This window comes from Columba livia, chromosome 8 (assembly GCF_036013475.1).
Source record: "Columba livia isolate bColLiv1 breed racing homer chromosome 8, bColLiv1.pat.W.v2, whole genome shotgun sequence".
NCBI lineage: Eukaryota > Metazoa > Chordata > Aves > Columbiformes > Columbidae > Columba > Columba livia.
Genome location: NC_088609.1, coordinates 13,868,894 through 13,887,321, shown reverse-complemented (window position 1 = coordinate 13,887,321; position 18,428 = coordinate 13,868,894). Strand labels below are relative to the sequence as shown.

General features: G+C 42.8%; 1 protein-coding gene across 23 annotated transcripts in view; it reads left to right on the top strand.

The window, feature by feature from the left end:
* Window positions 1-18,428, top strand: part of LOC110363002 (uncharacterized) — a 339,437-nt gene that overhangs the window by 55,424 nt on the left and 265,585 nt on the right. For all 23 annotated transcript variants that reach the window (XR_010474071.1, XR_010474070.1, XR_010474069.1 and 20 more), the window contains one exon: window positions 2,095-2,279. Coding sequence is in view for 6 of the 23 variants with exons in the window: in XM_065071015.1 (XP_064927087.1) it covers window positions 2,095-2,279 (185 nt within the window). In the remaining 17 variants the exon portion in view is untranslated. The remainder of the gene's footprint in view (window positions 1-2,094; window positions 2,280-18,428) is intronic.

Below are 18,428 nucleotides of genomic sequence, written 5' to 3'. Positions count from 1 at the left end.
CAGCACGGATGGTTTCCTTTGCCTGTGGCAATTTAGGGCTCATCCATCTGGAAAGACCCACCACAATGGGTGTGAGAATTCCTCTCGACAGGAAGGAATACCAGTTACTTCGCTTTAATGATTGTCAGAGTCCCTGTAATTATAGTTACACAAGCTGGTATCCTGTGTGCTGCTCTCTCCTACCCCCAGTTGGGATATATCCTCTGTTTGTATTTGCAGTTTTTCCTCCTCACTGGAACAGAGGAGGGAGTTGTTAAAAACCTGTTTTGATTCCCTCTTCTTTCTATGCAAACCACTATCTTCTCCTTTATGCTTTTTGGTCACAGAAGATCTTTTGAAACCGAAGGGTAGATGTGTTTTTTGGAAGATAAGGCCACCTTGTTTTTCTTTGCTTTGCTGTTTCCCCCAACCCCAATCCCAGAAGAGGAATTCCTGATCTCTCTCCCCGATCCTTCTTCTGCCAGCATCAAATCTTTTTTACATGACTTAAAATTCCCTCCTGCTATGCTTCTTTGAGTTTTTATTCTCTTTGGGGCACAACATGCAAAGAAGGGACCAACCATCCAGAGAGAGAAGCAACAGCAGAACCACCCCATGGAGACGTGGAGACAACTGACTCAAGCAGCAAGGCAAAAGAAAAAAAGATTAAAAGATAAAAAAAACGGATTACATTGAAAGTATCCCAAAACAAAACCATTATTTATGAATTAGATTCTCCAAAATACTCTTTCTGTGAGGTGGTGACCAAAAAATCTCTTTAAACAGCAGTGTCATGTGACAAGTGCAGAGCCTGAGACTGTTCCCCATTTGGTTTTGGTTATTTAATAGAAGTTAGATTGACAGAAAGCTCTTAAATGAAAGGCCTTAAGAAGGAACATATTGTTGATCTGGAAAAGCTGATAAACAACTGGCAGCCGTGCATGGTATTTTCATGCTAAACCAAGATAAAAAGATTCCCTCCCCTTTCTCCCCCATGCCCCCTTGTTTCTTTTGGGATAATGTGAACACACGTTTTATCCCCATGAAAGGGACATGATTTTGATCAAGGCTTTGGCATGTCCAGCGAGCCTAAAGCAATTTTTGTGTTTGCAAATAGCAAAAATGATCTTTTTAAGATTGGCAGCCTCCCTCCCTCGCATGGAACAAACCACCTCACGGCTTTTACTGTGACACACAGCCTGGTGGCGGCTTCCCAGTGAACCAGAGGGGTCTGCACAGCCCTGCTGAAACCTGAGCATCTCCTCCAAGTGAGTTCTGCAACCAAAGCAATGGCTCGCCTGGTGTCTGCAGGCAGATCCAGGGAGCTCTGATGCTTTACAACAAGTAATAATTAGCCTGCCATGGCCTGTGTGACACTTGAATATGGCTGTACCAGTACATAAAGACTCACCACTGAGTTTCTTTGTTTCAAATTAAAATAAATAAACATGCAGGAAGCAAATATTCACTGCCAAATTCTCAATGCATATTATTGCACTGTGCTGTTTGTCAGGCCTTGTTCTGGTGCATGTTGCTTATGATCTGCCCAGGCGTTTGTTACTTTTTCCTCTGTAAGAGTGTTTAGGATATTTCATCAATCATGCATGCAGTTCCTTTGTCGTCTTTTGAAAGAGTGATGTGGTTTAACTTATAAGAACCATGTTGAGAACATGTTTCCTTTTAAAAAGTGAAAACTCTACTTACCAGTAATTCATCTGGAACTGGCAGGGACAGTAAACAACTTTGGGTGGTTCTGAGGACTTTTCTTTGCTCCAGAAGCTTATCAATTCTTCACGTAGCCAGCCAAGGCAGCCTTCTGGAAGGCTAGTAACTAGGTCACTGGATGTGGGTACCACAACCTGTAAGCAACTCTGACAAATTCCAGGTCTAAACATATGGTTAGAAATTTTCCACCGTGCAGAAATGGAAAGCAGCATCTCAGTAATCTAGAACATGTTTGAAGATACTCAAAATGATTTCAAGGAAGATGTGAAAGAATTCCAGTGTTAATGCAGCTTCCCACCCAGTCCTGGGGTGCCTGCCCCTCTGTACAATGTGGAGGATTTTGTTATGTTCTGAGCCTAAGGCAACTCATTCTAGTTTGTTTCTTTGCAGCACTGCGGGGTCAAAACCCAGGATCTTCTCAGTCGTCAGACCTGTCACCATCATCTCCCTGCACGTGCCACAGTCCCATCAAGAAGCCAGTTACCCAGCCCATCATATTCCTTCACGCTCTTGTCCATGCCCAGAGCTGGGGGACATGAACTGCTCATGGAACTGGGAATCTCCACACCTCAACTGTAAGTCTAGATCACTGTGAAACACAATGGCAACTAGTTGGTCTGTGAAATCTTGAGCAAATCTTACTGTCGTTATAGTTTTTCAATTCCAGATCTGCACATGTGGTACCTGTGTGGTGAGTGGTAAAGAATGGTTTATAGGGAAATTATTAAGAAATGAACTGATCAGGTGCCTTCCCAAGCAATGATTGTGAAGCTTCTCTGATTGTCCCTCTACCTTGACTTCTACTTCAATCCAGAATTTTATGGAAATCTGGGCAGAACAGAAATAGAAAATAAAAGGTGCTGTGAGATGCCACGTGTCTTGGCACATGGCTTTTGGTGTTGGCATTGAGACGGGGAGGCTGTGGCTCCCATCAGTGCAGCTACATGAGCTCATGTCTGTGTTGTTCACATGCTCCACTTTCCAGTGAAACAGGAGAGGGTGCGTTGGCATCACATGAAGAAGCTTTTTTGTCTCTTTCAAATGTCAACTTTCCCTCTGGGGACTTGTGAAGCACAAAATGACAGTGTCCCCAGGTCATGCATTACTCAGCAGCAACATGAGGCCCCCAGATGTGCTGTGGCTTCAGTTCACAGGATGTTCTTTGTCCGGGGGACATTGTTCCAGGTTTTTTTGTTTTGTTTTCTTTTGTTTTAATGCATCTGGCTAGAAAAGGCAGGAGCCAACGTACCAATTTGACTTGAACTTTAGGCATCATTTTCAAATACAATGATCCTTCCATTTCCCATTCTGTCTTCAGATCTTGAGAAGAGCAGAGGTTTTCCCCTTTGTATGGGCATTAAAGACAAAGTCCTGCATTGCTGGCCTTCATGCCTAGAGTGTGCACAGAAGTCAGGTTGTATTCCATGTCCCAAGAAGTCATTGGCATCTTCTCTGGCTATAGCTGATCCTTAGAGACCAAACGAGTTATAACAGACCAGATATGTAAAAGCTAACGTCGCTCTTCGTTCTGACAATATCGTAGCAATTTCCCATGTTGAGATGGCTTTAAGTAGTCACAGTTTGCAAACAGAGTAAGTGAGGCTGAGATGTGGCAGTTTTACAAAGATTTTCTTTCATTTAAATTTGAAATTGTTGTAGCATATGGACGTGTTTAGGGATTGCAAGAAGGATCACCGTGTTCTGTAATAACTGTAGATTTAAAAACTGAGTTTTCTTCCACTTGTACATGTGTGAAAGTCTTCTCCACTTAAAGATTTATCGGGCATGAGAGCACACAAAGGGTTGTTTGTACTCCATCCAAAACTTCTCATAAAGTGCTTTAGTTGCCCAGCTCTGAGTCTTCCCTGTGGGTTCATATGCTTAGGGTGCTCTGCAATTTCCTACACAACAGCGTCTGCCAGTTTAACTCCATTGATTTCAACAGAGCTTGGTTGCTTTTCCCCACACCAGCACATCCATGTGGCATAAACTTCTTTTACTGTCACATAAATATAAAATAATGAAGTAAAGCTTAGGGATATGCCAGAGAAAGCACAGTGTGCCTCATATGAACGCAAGATGTCAGCTGTCTTTATGGAAAAAGGAAAATGTGTTTTGGCCCAGTTAAAGGTACTCTGTTAAGAGACAGATGAGGGATGTTGCAGAATTACTCTGGGGTACCATCCACAGTAAGAAGAGAAATTGATGTCTTCTATAAACGGAACTTTTCTATGAGAGAGTGAATTCTGAATTCCTAGAGACATATGAATTGCTTAGGACTCATTGGGAAGTAATGTCAGTGTTACCATCAGTTAATGGGAGTCACTGGCTTTGGTCAGCAGCCTGGTCCGTATGTCTGTCAACACATAAATACTCTAGAATGTGAGTAGTTGTTACTGTGTGAGTATCCTTGCAGAACACCTGTCTCTGCAGAGGTCTTCAATTGTACGTAGATTTTTATAGGCCCTTCTTCCAATGTAGGTGCTATTGTGTTGCCTGATTTCTGGGCTCTCTGCAGACATCTCTCATCATAGCCGCTCATCACTTTGTGAGACTTTCAAGCATTTATCTGTGCTAATAATGATACACAGTCTCAATAACTGTCTGTGGCCAAGAAGAGGGGTAAAGTTGCTTTGTTTGTGGAAAAGAATACAGGACCAGGAAGGAGATCCAAAAATAAGAGGAAAGGACTCGGAATACAGTGAAGTTTTCCAAGAATTTTAATAGCTTTAAAACATTATTATTTTTTAAAGATACAATGATAGAATATTTTTAGGAGATTTTAGGAGTTCGATAAAATGAAGGCAGGAAGGCACTAAAGCTGGAAAAAAAGGGTTATTTGAGCCAAAAAACATTAAAATAGAGTGTGTTTCTGTAACGGCCAACAGGATTTATATTAAACTTATTAATAAATATGTCCCTAATTCAGGTAAACGTGTTTACTTTGGTAGAGGGAGATGTGGTGAGATCTTGTCTAATAAAGATCACTGGTTTGGATTAAATAAACGATTAGCGGGGGCACAGGCTGCAGGACGAGACCCTTTGTGAAACCTCATTGCCATGTTGAGCCAGTGAAGAGCTGCAGTGCTCAGCTGCCCCATCAGCAGCAGCGCCAGTGTCCCAGCGTTGGAAAATTTCAGCTGCCTCAATGTTCCTGAGTGGGTGACAGGCTTTATTTCCCATTGAAATTAATTATTGCAATTTAAAAAAAACCCAGCTTCTCAGCTCTTTTTGTATCTGGTCATTAACTGATCAAAGTACTGTGGTATTGTCACAGAACTAATGATAGATTTTTCAGAATGTCCACTCTCAATTGAATTACTGTGCTAGAACACATGGTTTTGAGTTCTTTTATTATTTTCCAAAGTAATCTCTCCCAGCCCTGCAGCATTGGATCTTTTAAACTGTGAAATGCCCAGTTAGGCACAAACTGCTGATTTTTCTCCCACCATTTTTACCAGGTTGATTGATGACACTTATATCCAAGGGGCAGGTAGTAACTGCCATATGATGTGTCTGACATTGAGATCTCCAGAAGGAAATCCCAGTGAAGTAGCTGTTCTGTCCTGTCCTTGTCTCTGTTTTCCCTTTCAGGGCACATGAAGGCTACAGGAGCGTAGTCTTTATTAGATATGGGGCATTAATCAAGATTTTCTCTTAGAGAAATGGGCAGTAAAAACTGAGCACAACCTGATGAAATAAATTCCTGAAGCCACTGGTGCAGCCCCTGGGAACATTAAAATAGACATTCTCCACATGAAAGATGGGTAAAACAGAAAGGGCTGGCTCCCTTTTTTATAAAGGGTATAATTCGGAATTGAACCTCTCTTTGAATTTAACCACTATTGGAATATACTTGTTTTTAAAGGAGGCCTATCCCCTTTCTAGATCTCTTCTTAACTTATTACATTGTTTTTTTCATCCTTTTGGAAGCTAGATTGGTGTCACGGGAGCCTGCTGTAGGTCCAGTTGTGGGCCCATGATTTCAGTGCTCCTAGAACTGGATTAGGATTAGAAATTGAGAGACAAGGACAAAAAATAGTGCAATTCAATATCTTTCTGAGCCTGAGCTCCAGTACTGGCCAAGTCATACACAGAAATTTCTGTGAGATAAGTGCTCTGTAAGTGCTGGATGTGCAAAGAACCTCTGCTGGTGAGTACCGCTAGAACCAGATTCTAACCTCCTCAGACATGTGTAGACACTGAAGTTTAGTGTGAAATCCATGCTGGTATTTTTTAAAAGCCTCTCCAAAACCTACAGAAAAGTTAAGTATTTTAACAAATATTTTAAAACATCTTAAAAGGAAGAAAAGAGCTTATAATTAACATCTCACTCAATAGCCTGTTTTTTCTTCTACTTTAAAACCATCTGGACTCCAGTGTTGACAGATAGACTCCTTAATCTCCTTACTTATGTTGAATACGCTCTCCAAGTTGTATTTTTCACTTGTAATTTAGTGGCATCTGAAGGGGGTGTGAGGAGGAAGTGAGCCAAAGGCTGAAATATTTGCAAGAGGACTTTGCAGTGACTTTACTGTTAGAAACACACCTGAACAACGGATGCCCATGGACAAACCTCCTTTTGGCTCCCTACAGTCTTGGCAGCTGCTGGTGAGTCAAGTCTTCTCCATCCACCAAATCAGTGGAGCTGCAAGGACCATTTGAAGACTCTGAATCCCTGTCCGATGGCGTTTGCTCACATCTGCTTTCCTCCCGAGCCTACCCAGGCCCCAGGCCTGGTTTAAAAGCTTTATACTAACATTATTTTCAGTTCATGGCCCTTCTATAGATTCCCATGCAAAACTAGCGCTGGATGGACAATTCCTCACTGGCCTTCAGTGAACTAGAGCTGCTCTGGATGAACCCAAAGCAGCTCCATTCACATGGGAATCACTTGTAACGTTGCCAGGAAAAGCAAACTGTTTGTTTAGTGGCAGTCGCTTGTCAAGGGTTTGTGAAAGGCCGTCTGGCATATGACACTTGTAGTATCTGAGGTCTAATGGAAGGTTGGATAACAAAAATCTGCCATATAATTGCATTTAGAGCTGTGAAATTCAAAATTACTTGCTAAATATAAGCCCGTTTTCTGAAATGTTTCTCCTGTGACAAGCAAGCAGTGTGCCCTGTTACAAACCTCCTGCATCTCTTAAGTTGGATTTTGTTAGTCATGTTTGCTCTGTGGTGATTGGCTGTCAGAGGTGACTTTGTCCACAGTAAATCTGCTTTCTCACTTAAATGGAGAAAGGCATATAAAGTTCTGATTATGCTGTGAAATGTAACAGATGCACCTCAGTACTGTTGGTAAGGGTTTGGGTCTCCTTAAAGTACCATCTCCTGGAATCAAGTGATTCTGTGACGCTTTTGGCTTTTACAATTACAAGTTTGTTGTTCTCAAAGTTACAGAAAAATGGTTAAAAATACAAGCCATGTATATCATATAAAACAGAAGGCAAGGATTAAGAAGATGGTGGTTGTTGGTTTTGGTTGGTCTGTAAACTGAACTATACCTTTGGGAGTTGTTGAAGCAGAAAATGTCCTGACTCTTGGGTGCTTGGAGTTTCCACGGCCAAAGCAGCAAATATTCATGGAGTGAGGGGACAGCAAATGCCTGTGCCTGGGATACATGGTAAAGAATTAAGATTGTCAAGACACCTACACTGACATTTTTAAGGCAATCTCAATTTTCACTGTTCTGTCCCACACTTCATAAGTGAATAATTGCAAAACATTTTGAATTTCTGCTTCAAGTCAGATGATACGTCAGTAAGAAATGGTGACTAGAACTGAGCAAATAGGAAAGAATCCTTATGGATATTACTTCAAATTCCAAAATGAATTTGCTTGGCCTATGTTCAAAAGCCTCGCATGTTAGCTTTGAGGAAACACTTGGGTGCCAGTGTGTTACTAGTAAATAAGGATATTAAAGCTCAGAGACTTCAGTGAGTCATTGGAAGTGTATTTGGTAATTTGGACTGTCTAATTCAGGTTTTGCACTGTGTTAACCACCACATTCATTCAGGTGGCAGCATCATAAACCCGAGTTCTTCGCATTGTTAATCTTAAGTGTTAGTCAGTAAACAGCCTCTGGCATTCAGGGGAAAAAGACTCAGAATTGTCTAATTTGAAATAGTGGAAGTTTCAGAGGGTGAAGCTGTTCCAGGAAACAGTGTGCTACTGTGTTTGCAATATTTATAATTTAAAAGGATTAAGAAGCATACTGCTGATGCATCTAAAGCTGTTACCAGGGAGCTGACAGTGAGAATGTTAGAGAAGCTACAGGCAGTTCTTGTTTTCATAGAAATTTTATGTGTGCAAACACGTATCTCTTGCTGGTATCCATGCAGCTAAGAGATGAAGAACAAAACCCTGCTCATCCAAAGACACCCGCCTCAGATACTTAGCTCTGGATGGCAGCAGATTCAGTGGGGAGGCTGGAAGTCCTGACAGCTCCAGGTTTATCAAGCAACTAATGCTCAATCCATGCCAGCTGCCTGTGGTTTCCTTCCTATCACTGCCAAACCAATACTAAATATGGGTTTCACATCAGAAATAAATCTTTTAGTATATTACAAGATGGTCATGTTCCTTGAAGTATGCAAAAGGGTGAGGAATCAGACTAAACTTTGAGCATTATGGATGGTTTTCTTTCAGAGTAAAATACTGTTTGTCTGAATTCAGACCTTTCTTATGGTTATTTGTCACCAGCCATGACTTGATGGGCCATAAGCTGTGGGGGAAGAAGACTGGACTAGGGCCTGGCGTAGTGCTAAGGATGTGTATGGAAGGGAGGGAGAAAACAGCAGGAGCAGGTGTGTAATGATTGGATATCTAGAAATTTGCTGAGGTGGTGGATGAACAAGGGTGGCTGTTGCGAGTTGAGAACACACTCAAGAAGTACCCTCCTCAATCTCATTGCTTTCACTCCCTGCTGACATGTGTGCCAGGTGGCCTAAGGAGTCCTTTTGTCTCTGCTTTACATGAAAAGTTTTCTCTCTTACAGTCTTAGGCTGAGCTGAGCTCAGTCTAAAGAGTCCAGAGCTGAGGACTCTTCCCAAACCATGTAGCTCCATGGTGACCAGGAGGGACAAGTAAACATGAGGTGGAGAATTGGAAAGAACCAAGAGTGTGTGATCAGGGGAGCTGCTTCCCTCTGGGCTTGTCGTTTGTCTGAACTACTGCCCTTTGTGCAAAGAGACAGTTTAATTTGTCATTTCAGAAACACCACCTGCCTTCAGAAGGGGTAGACCTGGCACAGGATCTCTGTGACGGCACACAGAGAGCCGTGGAGACCATTGCCTTTTGTAAATCTCTCTATAAAGCAGTGGAACTGCAGGTTACAGAATTGTTGTGAGCAGTCCTGGTGTTTACACCATCCATTACGAAGTTCTTTGGCAAGTGCCCACCTGCCACGGCTCAGCCAGTGTAACCAGCCAAACTCTGATCTCACAGCCCCACAGCCCCAGCGAAACGGCTGTGGATTTATATGGATCTGAATGAGGTCAGGACCTGGCCTGGGATCCACAGGGATGGTCAAAGTTGGTACGTGGAGCTGCGCACAAATCCCTGCCTCTGTGCTGGTCATGCCGGCTGGGAATCCTTTTAAGGCTGCATTGCTGTAACTTTTAGGTTGATCTAGCAATTGAAAAATATTATTTCTAGCTGTCAAAACAGAAAGAAGTACAAGAAATATGAATTTCACATCCTTGTACAGAGCTTCTGGCAGCTAGTATTCTTTCTGCACTTGTAATGACAAATAATATTAACCTTAGCCATTTTGCTTGGCACTTGGGATTGTGTTTTTTTGCACTCATTATTCCTCCAAGAACAGGGAACAGTTTGTAATCACTGCTTCAGTTTTTCACCAGCCTCATGTCCAAAAACAGTGCTGAAGCCAAGGATCCAGTGCTTTTTTTTTTGCATGGGAACAAAAGCCACATCAATCACAGGATCCTGCAGATCATAAACCACCTTGCTTCAGAAGATGGTAGAGAGTATCTCTGTTTTCTCCTAAAAATGGCCTGCATTGGGAGCCCTGGCAGATTTCAACAGCAGGGTTTTTGGTCTTTGGTTTTCTTAAAAACTTCTTCTGCCTTGCTTCTCTCCTTCACATCTAACCATGAGAATTTTGCTGCCCAGAATTTGTTTTGCTGAGGGCTTGTAACCAAATAAAAGGGAAGTGGAACAGAACAAAAGAAAAGTAGTTCCTGAGTTCAGGATCTGCCTGAGTGTGATACCAGTTAGACTACAAGGTTTTTAAAGGATGCCAGAGAGGTTGGTTGTGTTATGGCAGCGATAGAAGACAGGCCGTCTTGTCTGCTACTATGTCATTTGTCACCTTCCTGAGAAGCCTGAGGTGACCCTTCTATCTCAAAGCTCTTTAGTGTGTCCTTTTTCACAGATGGAGACACATCAGAATTGGTTAATCTTTTAGATGGGATCCTTGATGAACTCAGCAGGCAGATGGGCACTTGAGGGGGCATCGTTGTTCCGTTCTCTGCATACTGCCAGATAAACAGTCGTGCTCTACAGTTTCATTCATAAATTCATCAGGCCGAAGTCAGTGTGCATGGTCAGATGATATTCTGCCTTTTCAACTCAGGGTGGTCTTTTTAGTTTTTGGAAGAATACTCTAGAGAGTTTTTTAACAAAATGAATATGATATAAGCAATTACTACATTGACTATTTCATTGCTAGACTTGTAAATATGCAAATCTATCTGGTTAGGCCATATTTTAAGAGAGTATGGATACTAGTTTATGTTATTACAAGGAATGGGAACATTATGATATGCTGTAAATTAAACAGTGAGCTCCTGCACAAAGAACTTTCCTTCCCCATCATGTCATAGGCGATCTCTAGGAATACTTTGTAGTGCACCAAGGAGAAAAGAATACAAACGCTAAACCCAGAAAACCTTCACTGAAGCTGACCCAGCTATCACCCCCCAGCTATCCAATTTTGCAATAACGCAGAAGTTAATCAAATGCCATGGAGCTGCTCAGGGTGCAGGGAACTCTCCCACGTACCACAGATATTTACTGAACAACCTTAATATCTTGAACCAAAACAAATGGGGCAGCTTTATCAGTAGACTTTCTCTGCTTTTCTAATCCTGTTTCTCATACAAGCTCATTGTAATAATCCAGGCTGGATGTTGTCCAGGCAGCTGGTGGATGTTGTCATTCTTCCATTGACTTGACAATGGAAGTGCGGGCCAAGAGTGAGAACCTGGAAGAATAATTGCCTTGACCACAGAGGGGTGGGAAAAGGCATCGCTGGCAGTTTTGGAAGTAATAATTACCAAGAGTCATGCAAAATCCTCTCCATCCCTTTCTGGATGATTGGGAGGATTCAGCTCTGCATGCCATCACTGGGTTTTTCTGGCTTGGAGAGATATTTGAAGGTTCATTCATAACTTGTTATAATCCCTCCCAGTTCAGCTGTGCTGAAAGTGAAATATTTACATTAGAAATAACATCATCGCTGCCAATAACTGCACTGCCCATTGTAGAACCTGTGAGGGAAATGAAGTCTTTATAGTGCACTTTGCTGTGCCATGCTCTTGATCACTCCAAGTTTGCTCTCTTGGTACTCCAATGTACGTGTGACCTTCAAAATAAACTATGAGCACAGCCAGCTTTTTACTATATAGAATTAGATTTTCAAATACTTCCCTTTTGAGCAACCTACCACTTGAAGCTGTGACCAGTTTTGGGGCCTTCTTGGCTGGGTCTGCTCTCTTCAGACTTTGTCTTGCTCTCTTCAGACTTTTTCTTACTCTCTGCAGATTTATATTGCCCTGTTAATAGGATTCATGTCCAAACACTACATCACAACTGTGGGCTTTTGGGCAGGTCTCCAGCAGTGTGTTGAATCTTCCTCTTTTGCCTTGCTTTTAATAATTCTATTATATGTGGACAGAGCTGCTGCTGCTTTTAATGCATGTCTTGTTGAAACTTTGCAGGCTCCTTCAGATTTACACTGGACTCTGTTATAAAAGGGGAAACTAAATCTCTTATCCATTCCACTCCCAAATCTGTGTGTTTCTCTTCTTTCCAAACACTTCATTTAGAAAGCTGGCCAGAGAAGCCTGAGCTAATGCCACGTGCCTCATGCAGTTCAGTTGTTTAGTCCAGGCAAGCTTTACTTTTGTAAACTTTTTTAGGGATATAGAATTGAATGTGAAACATGAGTCAAACAGCTTTTTGGATGTGTTTAACTTGGAACACTTTGTAGTTGTGATGTCCTGATTCAGTAGAGGAGAATGTACTTTTTTTTTCTTTTCCCCTCAAACAGCTTTGTAAGATGGCTATCAAGTGGATAGAAATGCACTTACTCATCTTGCTCCTGATTCATTTGCTTTGGTTACTCCATCTCCAGCAAGGCAAACCAAGAAACTTTGCCAAAGAAGCTCACGTTTCTGTTTCTGTGAGTTCAAAATGAAAAGAAAGCCCAGATCTGCAGGAAATATTCCTATCCTTGAAAGAGTTTAGAACAGGCAGGCAAAGAATCTGCTTTGGGCTTCCACTGCGGCAGAAATCCTTTATGCAGACCAGGTATGAGCAAGTGGTTATGTAATCCCTGAGCATAATCCTGTTGTGGAACTCCTGTCTAATCCCTAAACCTGCAGGCAAACCCCATCCCTGTTCAATATCTGAAAGGCCACCTGGGGATCTGAAAAGCCCTTTGGTCCAGGTTTGAGTAATTCTTTCCCCTGGTTCTTTCACCTCAAGGGTCTCTTTGTACCAGACTACTCACATTGATACCCCAGTGTCTGGGATACCATTTTGCAGCCCTGTTGATAAAATCTGCATTTTTATCCCTCTGACTTCATCAGAATGACCTGAGGTTTACTCTTTCCCTGCCAGGCCTGGCTTGCAGACATCAATACGTGCAGCAGGTGAGCATCAGCGGAGTTTGCACATCCCTTCTGGTCAACCCTACTTAAGTATTTAGGGCAAGGGGACATCTGACTTCTGGGGAGGCTGTTTTGGGGAAAACTTTTGTTTCACCAATTGGTGCCCGGTTTGAGCTCTGTCAAAGAGCACATTGCACCCCTCCTGACAAATTGACTTGTAACAATTCTGCCCGATGTCTCTGAAGCTTGTCTGTGCTGGATCAGACAATGGTGCCAATTGCTGGCCGTGCCCTCATGGTAAAGAGCTTTGCACTACATGTAAACATTGCTTATCAGGGACTTCCTGTCCTGCGAGCAGGGCATGAAGGGTTAGTTTCAGCATGGAAAAAAGCAATGGTAATCTGCAGCCGTCGTATCCGTCCTGTATCAAGGTCAGAGCATTCCTGACCCAAGCTCTGGCTCAGATGGTTTGGAGCTCTGTGTGTGCTACATGGTTTAAAGATATTCTGCAACAAAAAGCTATTCAAAACTCTGATGGAAAGCACAGAAAAGGCAGGGCATGGTCTGTTATCCTAAGTCAGCTCATGGAAACTTGTTGCCAATTGAGCCAGTATTTTCCACTCATCTGAGATAGTAGTGGAGGTCAATGTTCATTTATTACCTCAGTTGGCCTAAAATGTCACCAGCGGCTGTTTATCTCAGCTGTGCACCTCATGCAGCTACGAGCTGTAGCCTTGGCTGCTTGACAGTGCAAAACCAAGAGGGACTCTGTCTGAAGTAATGTTTTATTCAGTTACCTCTGGCCAGATTCCTTCTGTTACCCTTGCGCGGTCGTGTTATTTGTAAAAGTTGGCCAAAGATGCGCCCGTGTGCATCAGGAATCACTCGGAAAACCACAGTGGAAGTGGGAGGATTAGCAGAGGCCTGATGTCTCCACCAGCAGAAAAGAAGTTGTGTCCATATGAATGGCTCTGTGTTAGTTATCCGCAGGTGCTGGGTCCCCTCACAAACATTTGAGGCCTTTCCTGGGGTCCGCACTGTATGCAGGAAAGAACAGTGCTGATATGATCAGCTTTGGCAACTTATTGAGTCAGACCTCTTGTCATAATCCAAACTTTTTGGTTCAATAGTCACCTGGCTCTTGAGCAACTTGGCTCTTCTCTGTGGACAGAGTTTATGTGCAAAGTATCCAATTAAAGCCTTTGAAAAACCAAACCAAAGCAAACCACCACCACCACCAAAACACCAAAAAACCCACAAAAAACCAAACAACCCACACACAAACCCAAACCCTGTAACTGATTGTTACAGTAAATTATTGAAATTCAGGTTTCAGCCTAAAAGCAAGCTTAAAAACATGACCTTTTGGAATTTCGTATTTCTTCTTCCACAGGCAAACATACGGGTCCCATTCCCTCAGCTCCAGACCCTGGCATGTTTTCTTCTCATTTCTGGAGCTGTAGACACACTCCAGACTCTGAACATGCAGTGTTTGTTCTGCCCTGGAAATCTTCAGAGATGAACAAAGGTGAAATCTATGGTTCCTCCAGATTTTGTCAAAGTTTGGATTTATGTATAGACATAGAGCTGGAATTTTCCTCTGACGATTGGGCGCTGGTCTGTATTTGACCTGTCTGTGTTTTGGAAACAGATCTAAAATCGAGACAAGCCGAAACAGAGACTCTACAGGTTGGACTTCCCTGAAGATGTTGTTTGGGGTAGACATGTTCACTCATTCTCTTGAAAGGAGTCCAGCATTCTTCTGGCTTAAAAAATTCTTTGCTCCTTGAGGAAGAGTCTGGCTTAGTTACTTCCAGATATATTTTTTTTCAAGAATTTGAATGTGTGTGAGCAGAATTTCCATCTCATCTTGGAGAGCTCAGAGTGTTTGCTGCTGCTCCCAGTATTGCTTTGCTAATTTCTACCTCTTTGTGATTCTTTCTCATCATACTGCTGAGTTTTTGACCTCCTGTGACTGGTGTGCAAGACCATTCCTTTTCATTTGTGACCATCACTCTCCAAAATTCGGTTCTTTGATTTTAACAGCCCTTTAATCTCCTGTAGTTTATTTCCATGTTAATTTTATTGTCTTTCTTTGTTGCTCTAGGTTTGATCCCTTCAAAGTGTTTCTTTCTTCCTTTTTCCTGTTATGAGTGATATGTCAGATTGTGATCAGATGAGCACATCAAACCATCATAAAACCTTCCCATGGTTCTAGATTTGCAACGTACCTTCACTGTGGAAAGTAATGAGCTACTGGTTGTTTACCAGCTCAATCTCAGCCAGTGATTATGAAGGGATGTTTTTCTAACCTTCTGCTACCTGGGGTTATAGTTCTGCAGGGGTCACTGATGGGGTGAATACCAGCCAGTTTGGTTTATCATCCAAGGTTTTTCAAAACAGTGTGAGAATCTCCATCATCAGAGAGTTACAATAGTATGTTTGTCACTCTCATCTGCCAGTGTTGATGGTGTGAACAAGACAGGGCATCATGTGGGGGGGTCTCTTTTGCTATATTTGCTGTCTTAGTCTTGTGTGGTCTTTGCCAATGTGTGTTTATTTCCCTTTTGATAGCTGATGTGTTTTTATTCTCCATTCAGGGAAATGTCTGTCTGTCTAAAAGTGTCACCTTTTGCCTATATTAAATCAGAGAAAAGAACAGAGAGAAAGTTGAGACAGAACCAGGAGTTTTACTCCAATACCTTTACTTTCTTTCAGTGATCCTGAAATTCTTTAATTAATTCTTCCAACATAGTGAAAAAGAAGAAATGAGGTGTAAATTCATGCACACATAGACAAGCATAGGTATGATAAATAAGTCACAGTGTCATTTATAGGAGGGAAATGAAAGGCACTTTCCTGTGCAGAGAGAGAAGGGTTGATGTGGCCCATGCTGGGTATATACACTGAGAACTCAGCAGTAGGGGAGAATCAGCTCTCCGGGATCTTCTGCGGCAGCCCATGCAACACCATGGGATGCTTCTTTTGGAGTCTATAAGAGGTGGGTAATCATATTCCAAGTGGAAAGAGCACCTTTCTCTCATTACAACTGTATTATGAATATTCGGTCCGAATCATGATCATATTTATTTTTCTTGTTTTTTGGAGGGTAGAAGGGGAAATAATGGGAGAAAGCCAGAACCAGAACAGATACCTCCTGTATCATGTGGTGACCTAGAATAAAGCTTAAGGTATTGCTGGTATTATTATTTTATTGCCATTATGTTTCTCATTGTTCAACCTCCGTGTCTGAGAGTGATTTCAGATGTTGAGAAAATCTTTATTGCCTAACCCTAACCCTAATGGCCCTAAACCTAATGGCCCTAACCATAACCCTAACCTATCCTAACCCTAACCCTAAACCCTAACCCTAACCATAATCCTAACACCTAACCGTAACCTTAACCTAACCCTAACCCTGACCCTAACCCTAATGGCCCTAACCCTAACTCAACTCTAACCCGGCTGAAGAATTGTGCACAGATGGAGTCAGGCTGGCTCAGTGCTGTTTGAAGGTCTGTCAAGGTCTGTGCCAGCACATCAGGCCTTGGGCTGTACCTGAGCAGCGTTAAAAGTGCTGGTGGGTGCAGGTGCATGTTCTCAGTGGGAGCTGCCTGCAGCTTGGCAAGAATTTGCCCCGGGGAGGGATGCGGTATCACATATTCCCAACCTGCTGTGGTTTCCCTGAGAAAGGCTGATCTCAGTTTCCAGTTTGAATTCTTCTGTATAATCCACTGTTCACAGAAAATTTTGTGGACTCAGACTTCTCTGTTTCCAAGAAAATTTATTTAATTCAAATTGTAAGGACTTCTGCAGATAGATGTGTAGGACAGCAACATCCTGGGAGTGTTGTGCAACAGTACTTGCCCCAGGGTTTGGATCAATGGAAAGATATGAATCTCCTGCAATCTCAGAAGCCTGCAAAGCACTTTTTATAAAAAGCAAACCATTTGACCCATTTACTCCAGAGCAGAAGTTCAAGGCTGTCCCTGCACCTCTTTGTACTTTACAGACAGAAGCACAGGAGGTTCCATCTAAACATGAGAAACTTCTTTACTCTGAGGGTGCCAGAACCATGGAACAGGCTGCCCAGAGAGGTTGTGAAGTCTCCTTCTCTGGAGACATTCAAAAACCGCCTGGACACCTGCTCTGGTGAACCTGCTTTAACAGGTGGGTTGGACTGGGTGATCTCCAGACGTCCCTTCGAACCCCAGCCAGTCTGTGATTCTTTCTGCTCATAGCATAGATGTACTCAATGAAGCTCATTAAAGCAGTTCATTGCTTTAGTTATTAGGCTTTGTACATTAATACAAGAATTTTGGAGCACAAATATGGATTTAATAAACGGCCGACAAGGCTAGAGTGCTCCAGCAATGATGCTGGTTCTTCCTTTGAAAGATCTCCGTTCATCTCAGACTCAATAGTCTAATTTTGACTGAGACAAGAGTTTTACCTGCATAGTTTCCAGTCATGTTAATGGGAGCCGTGAAAACCCTGTGCATATCAGCAGCAGAAGTGGCCACTTTTTCAAAGTTTGGTTGTTTCTTAGCGCGTTACAATAACCAGACACCAGACTTAATTGCTTTTTGTATCACTTTCCCTTCCCTCCTCATATCTTTATCTCTTCATGCCATAAAAATACTGCATTTTAAAATGAAATCAAGGAGACGGAAAACAGAAGAGACATGTTTTGCATAAATGAAGAAACATGTGTTAGGAATAAAGACTCGCAATGGGCAAACATATTGAAGACATACATGCCTCTCCCCTTCTCCTTTTGCACCCGTGCAGGCGTGGAGCTGCTCTCGTGTCTCTCCTTGCTGGAAGGGGGTTTGGTTACCCCCGCAAAATCAACCAGTCATCACCCCAGGAGAGGGGGCAGCCGGGCTTGGAGCAAAGCGGCAAGTTTTTCCACGCTGGGTGCTGTTTCGTGTGGATGTGAGCAAATTCTGGTGCTTTTTGGAGTTGAACACCCTGCTGGCACAAGCAGGTGAAATTCCTCTGGCAGAGCCAGAGGTGACCCTGATGGTTTTTAAAGGGAGTGAATTGTTCATTGCCGCTGGGAAGGATGGAGAGGTCTGGGTTAATCACGTTCACCTCTGTGATGATCCTGCTTAGGACATTCTGTGTGTTCTTGTACCGTAATCAGACCTGGGTCAGTTTTAACTGAACTATGGTTGGCACGTGTAATCCACCGTAGATTACACAACTTTCCCATGAAAGTCCCCAGGTGACTCACTTAGAAAAACCTTCCTAGTGCTGCTGACCTGCTCCCCTCACCTGAGCCGGGGTCCCAGGCTGTTGTGGCTGTGGCTGTGTCCTGCAGCAATGCCGGGGCCGGCAGAGCTGAAGAATGAAGGGTTTTCAGAGACTCTGCCTCCACCTGGACCTGCTCTTGCTCTTCTTCTTTGCCAAGAAAAATAAAAATATATTCCCCCCCCCATACACACTCCTTAAAAAGGAGGGGAAACTACAGAAATATTTTAAGTATTTGTTGTTTTTCCTGAGGGGAAAAAAATGCAATGTGGTTTCATTCTAGCCATGCAAATATTTATGTGAGCAAGAGAGAAGCAAGATCAGAGGGAAAAAGTGGGTTTGGTTGTGACACAGGCTTTGGTGCCAGAGATGGGGTTTACTCTTGGCTCTGCCGGAGTTTGTCGTGTAACCTTGAACCAGTCACGTTCACCTCTGTGCCCGCAGCTGCCCATCTGCTCCAGCTGATGAGAACCCCCTTTTTTTGTTTTTGTATTAGCTGCATGGGGGCAGCTTCAGGGTAAAAAGGAGCTTTTCAACTCAACAGGAACTTCTAAGCACTTTGGTGATGTAGTAATAGTGGAAAATTATGGCAATTTGAGCTAGGGAGGG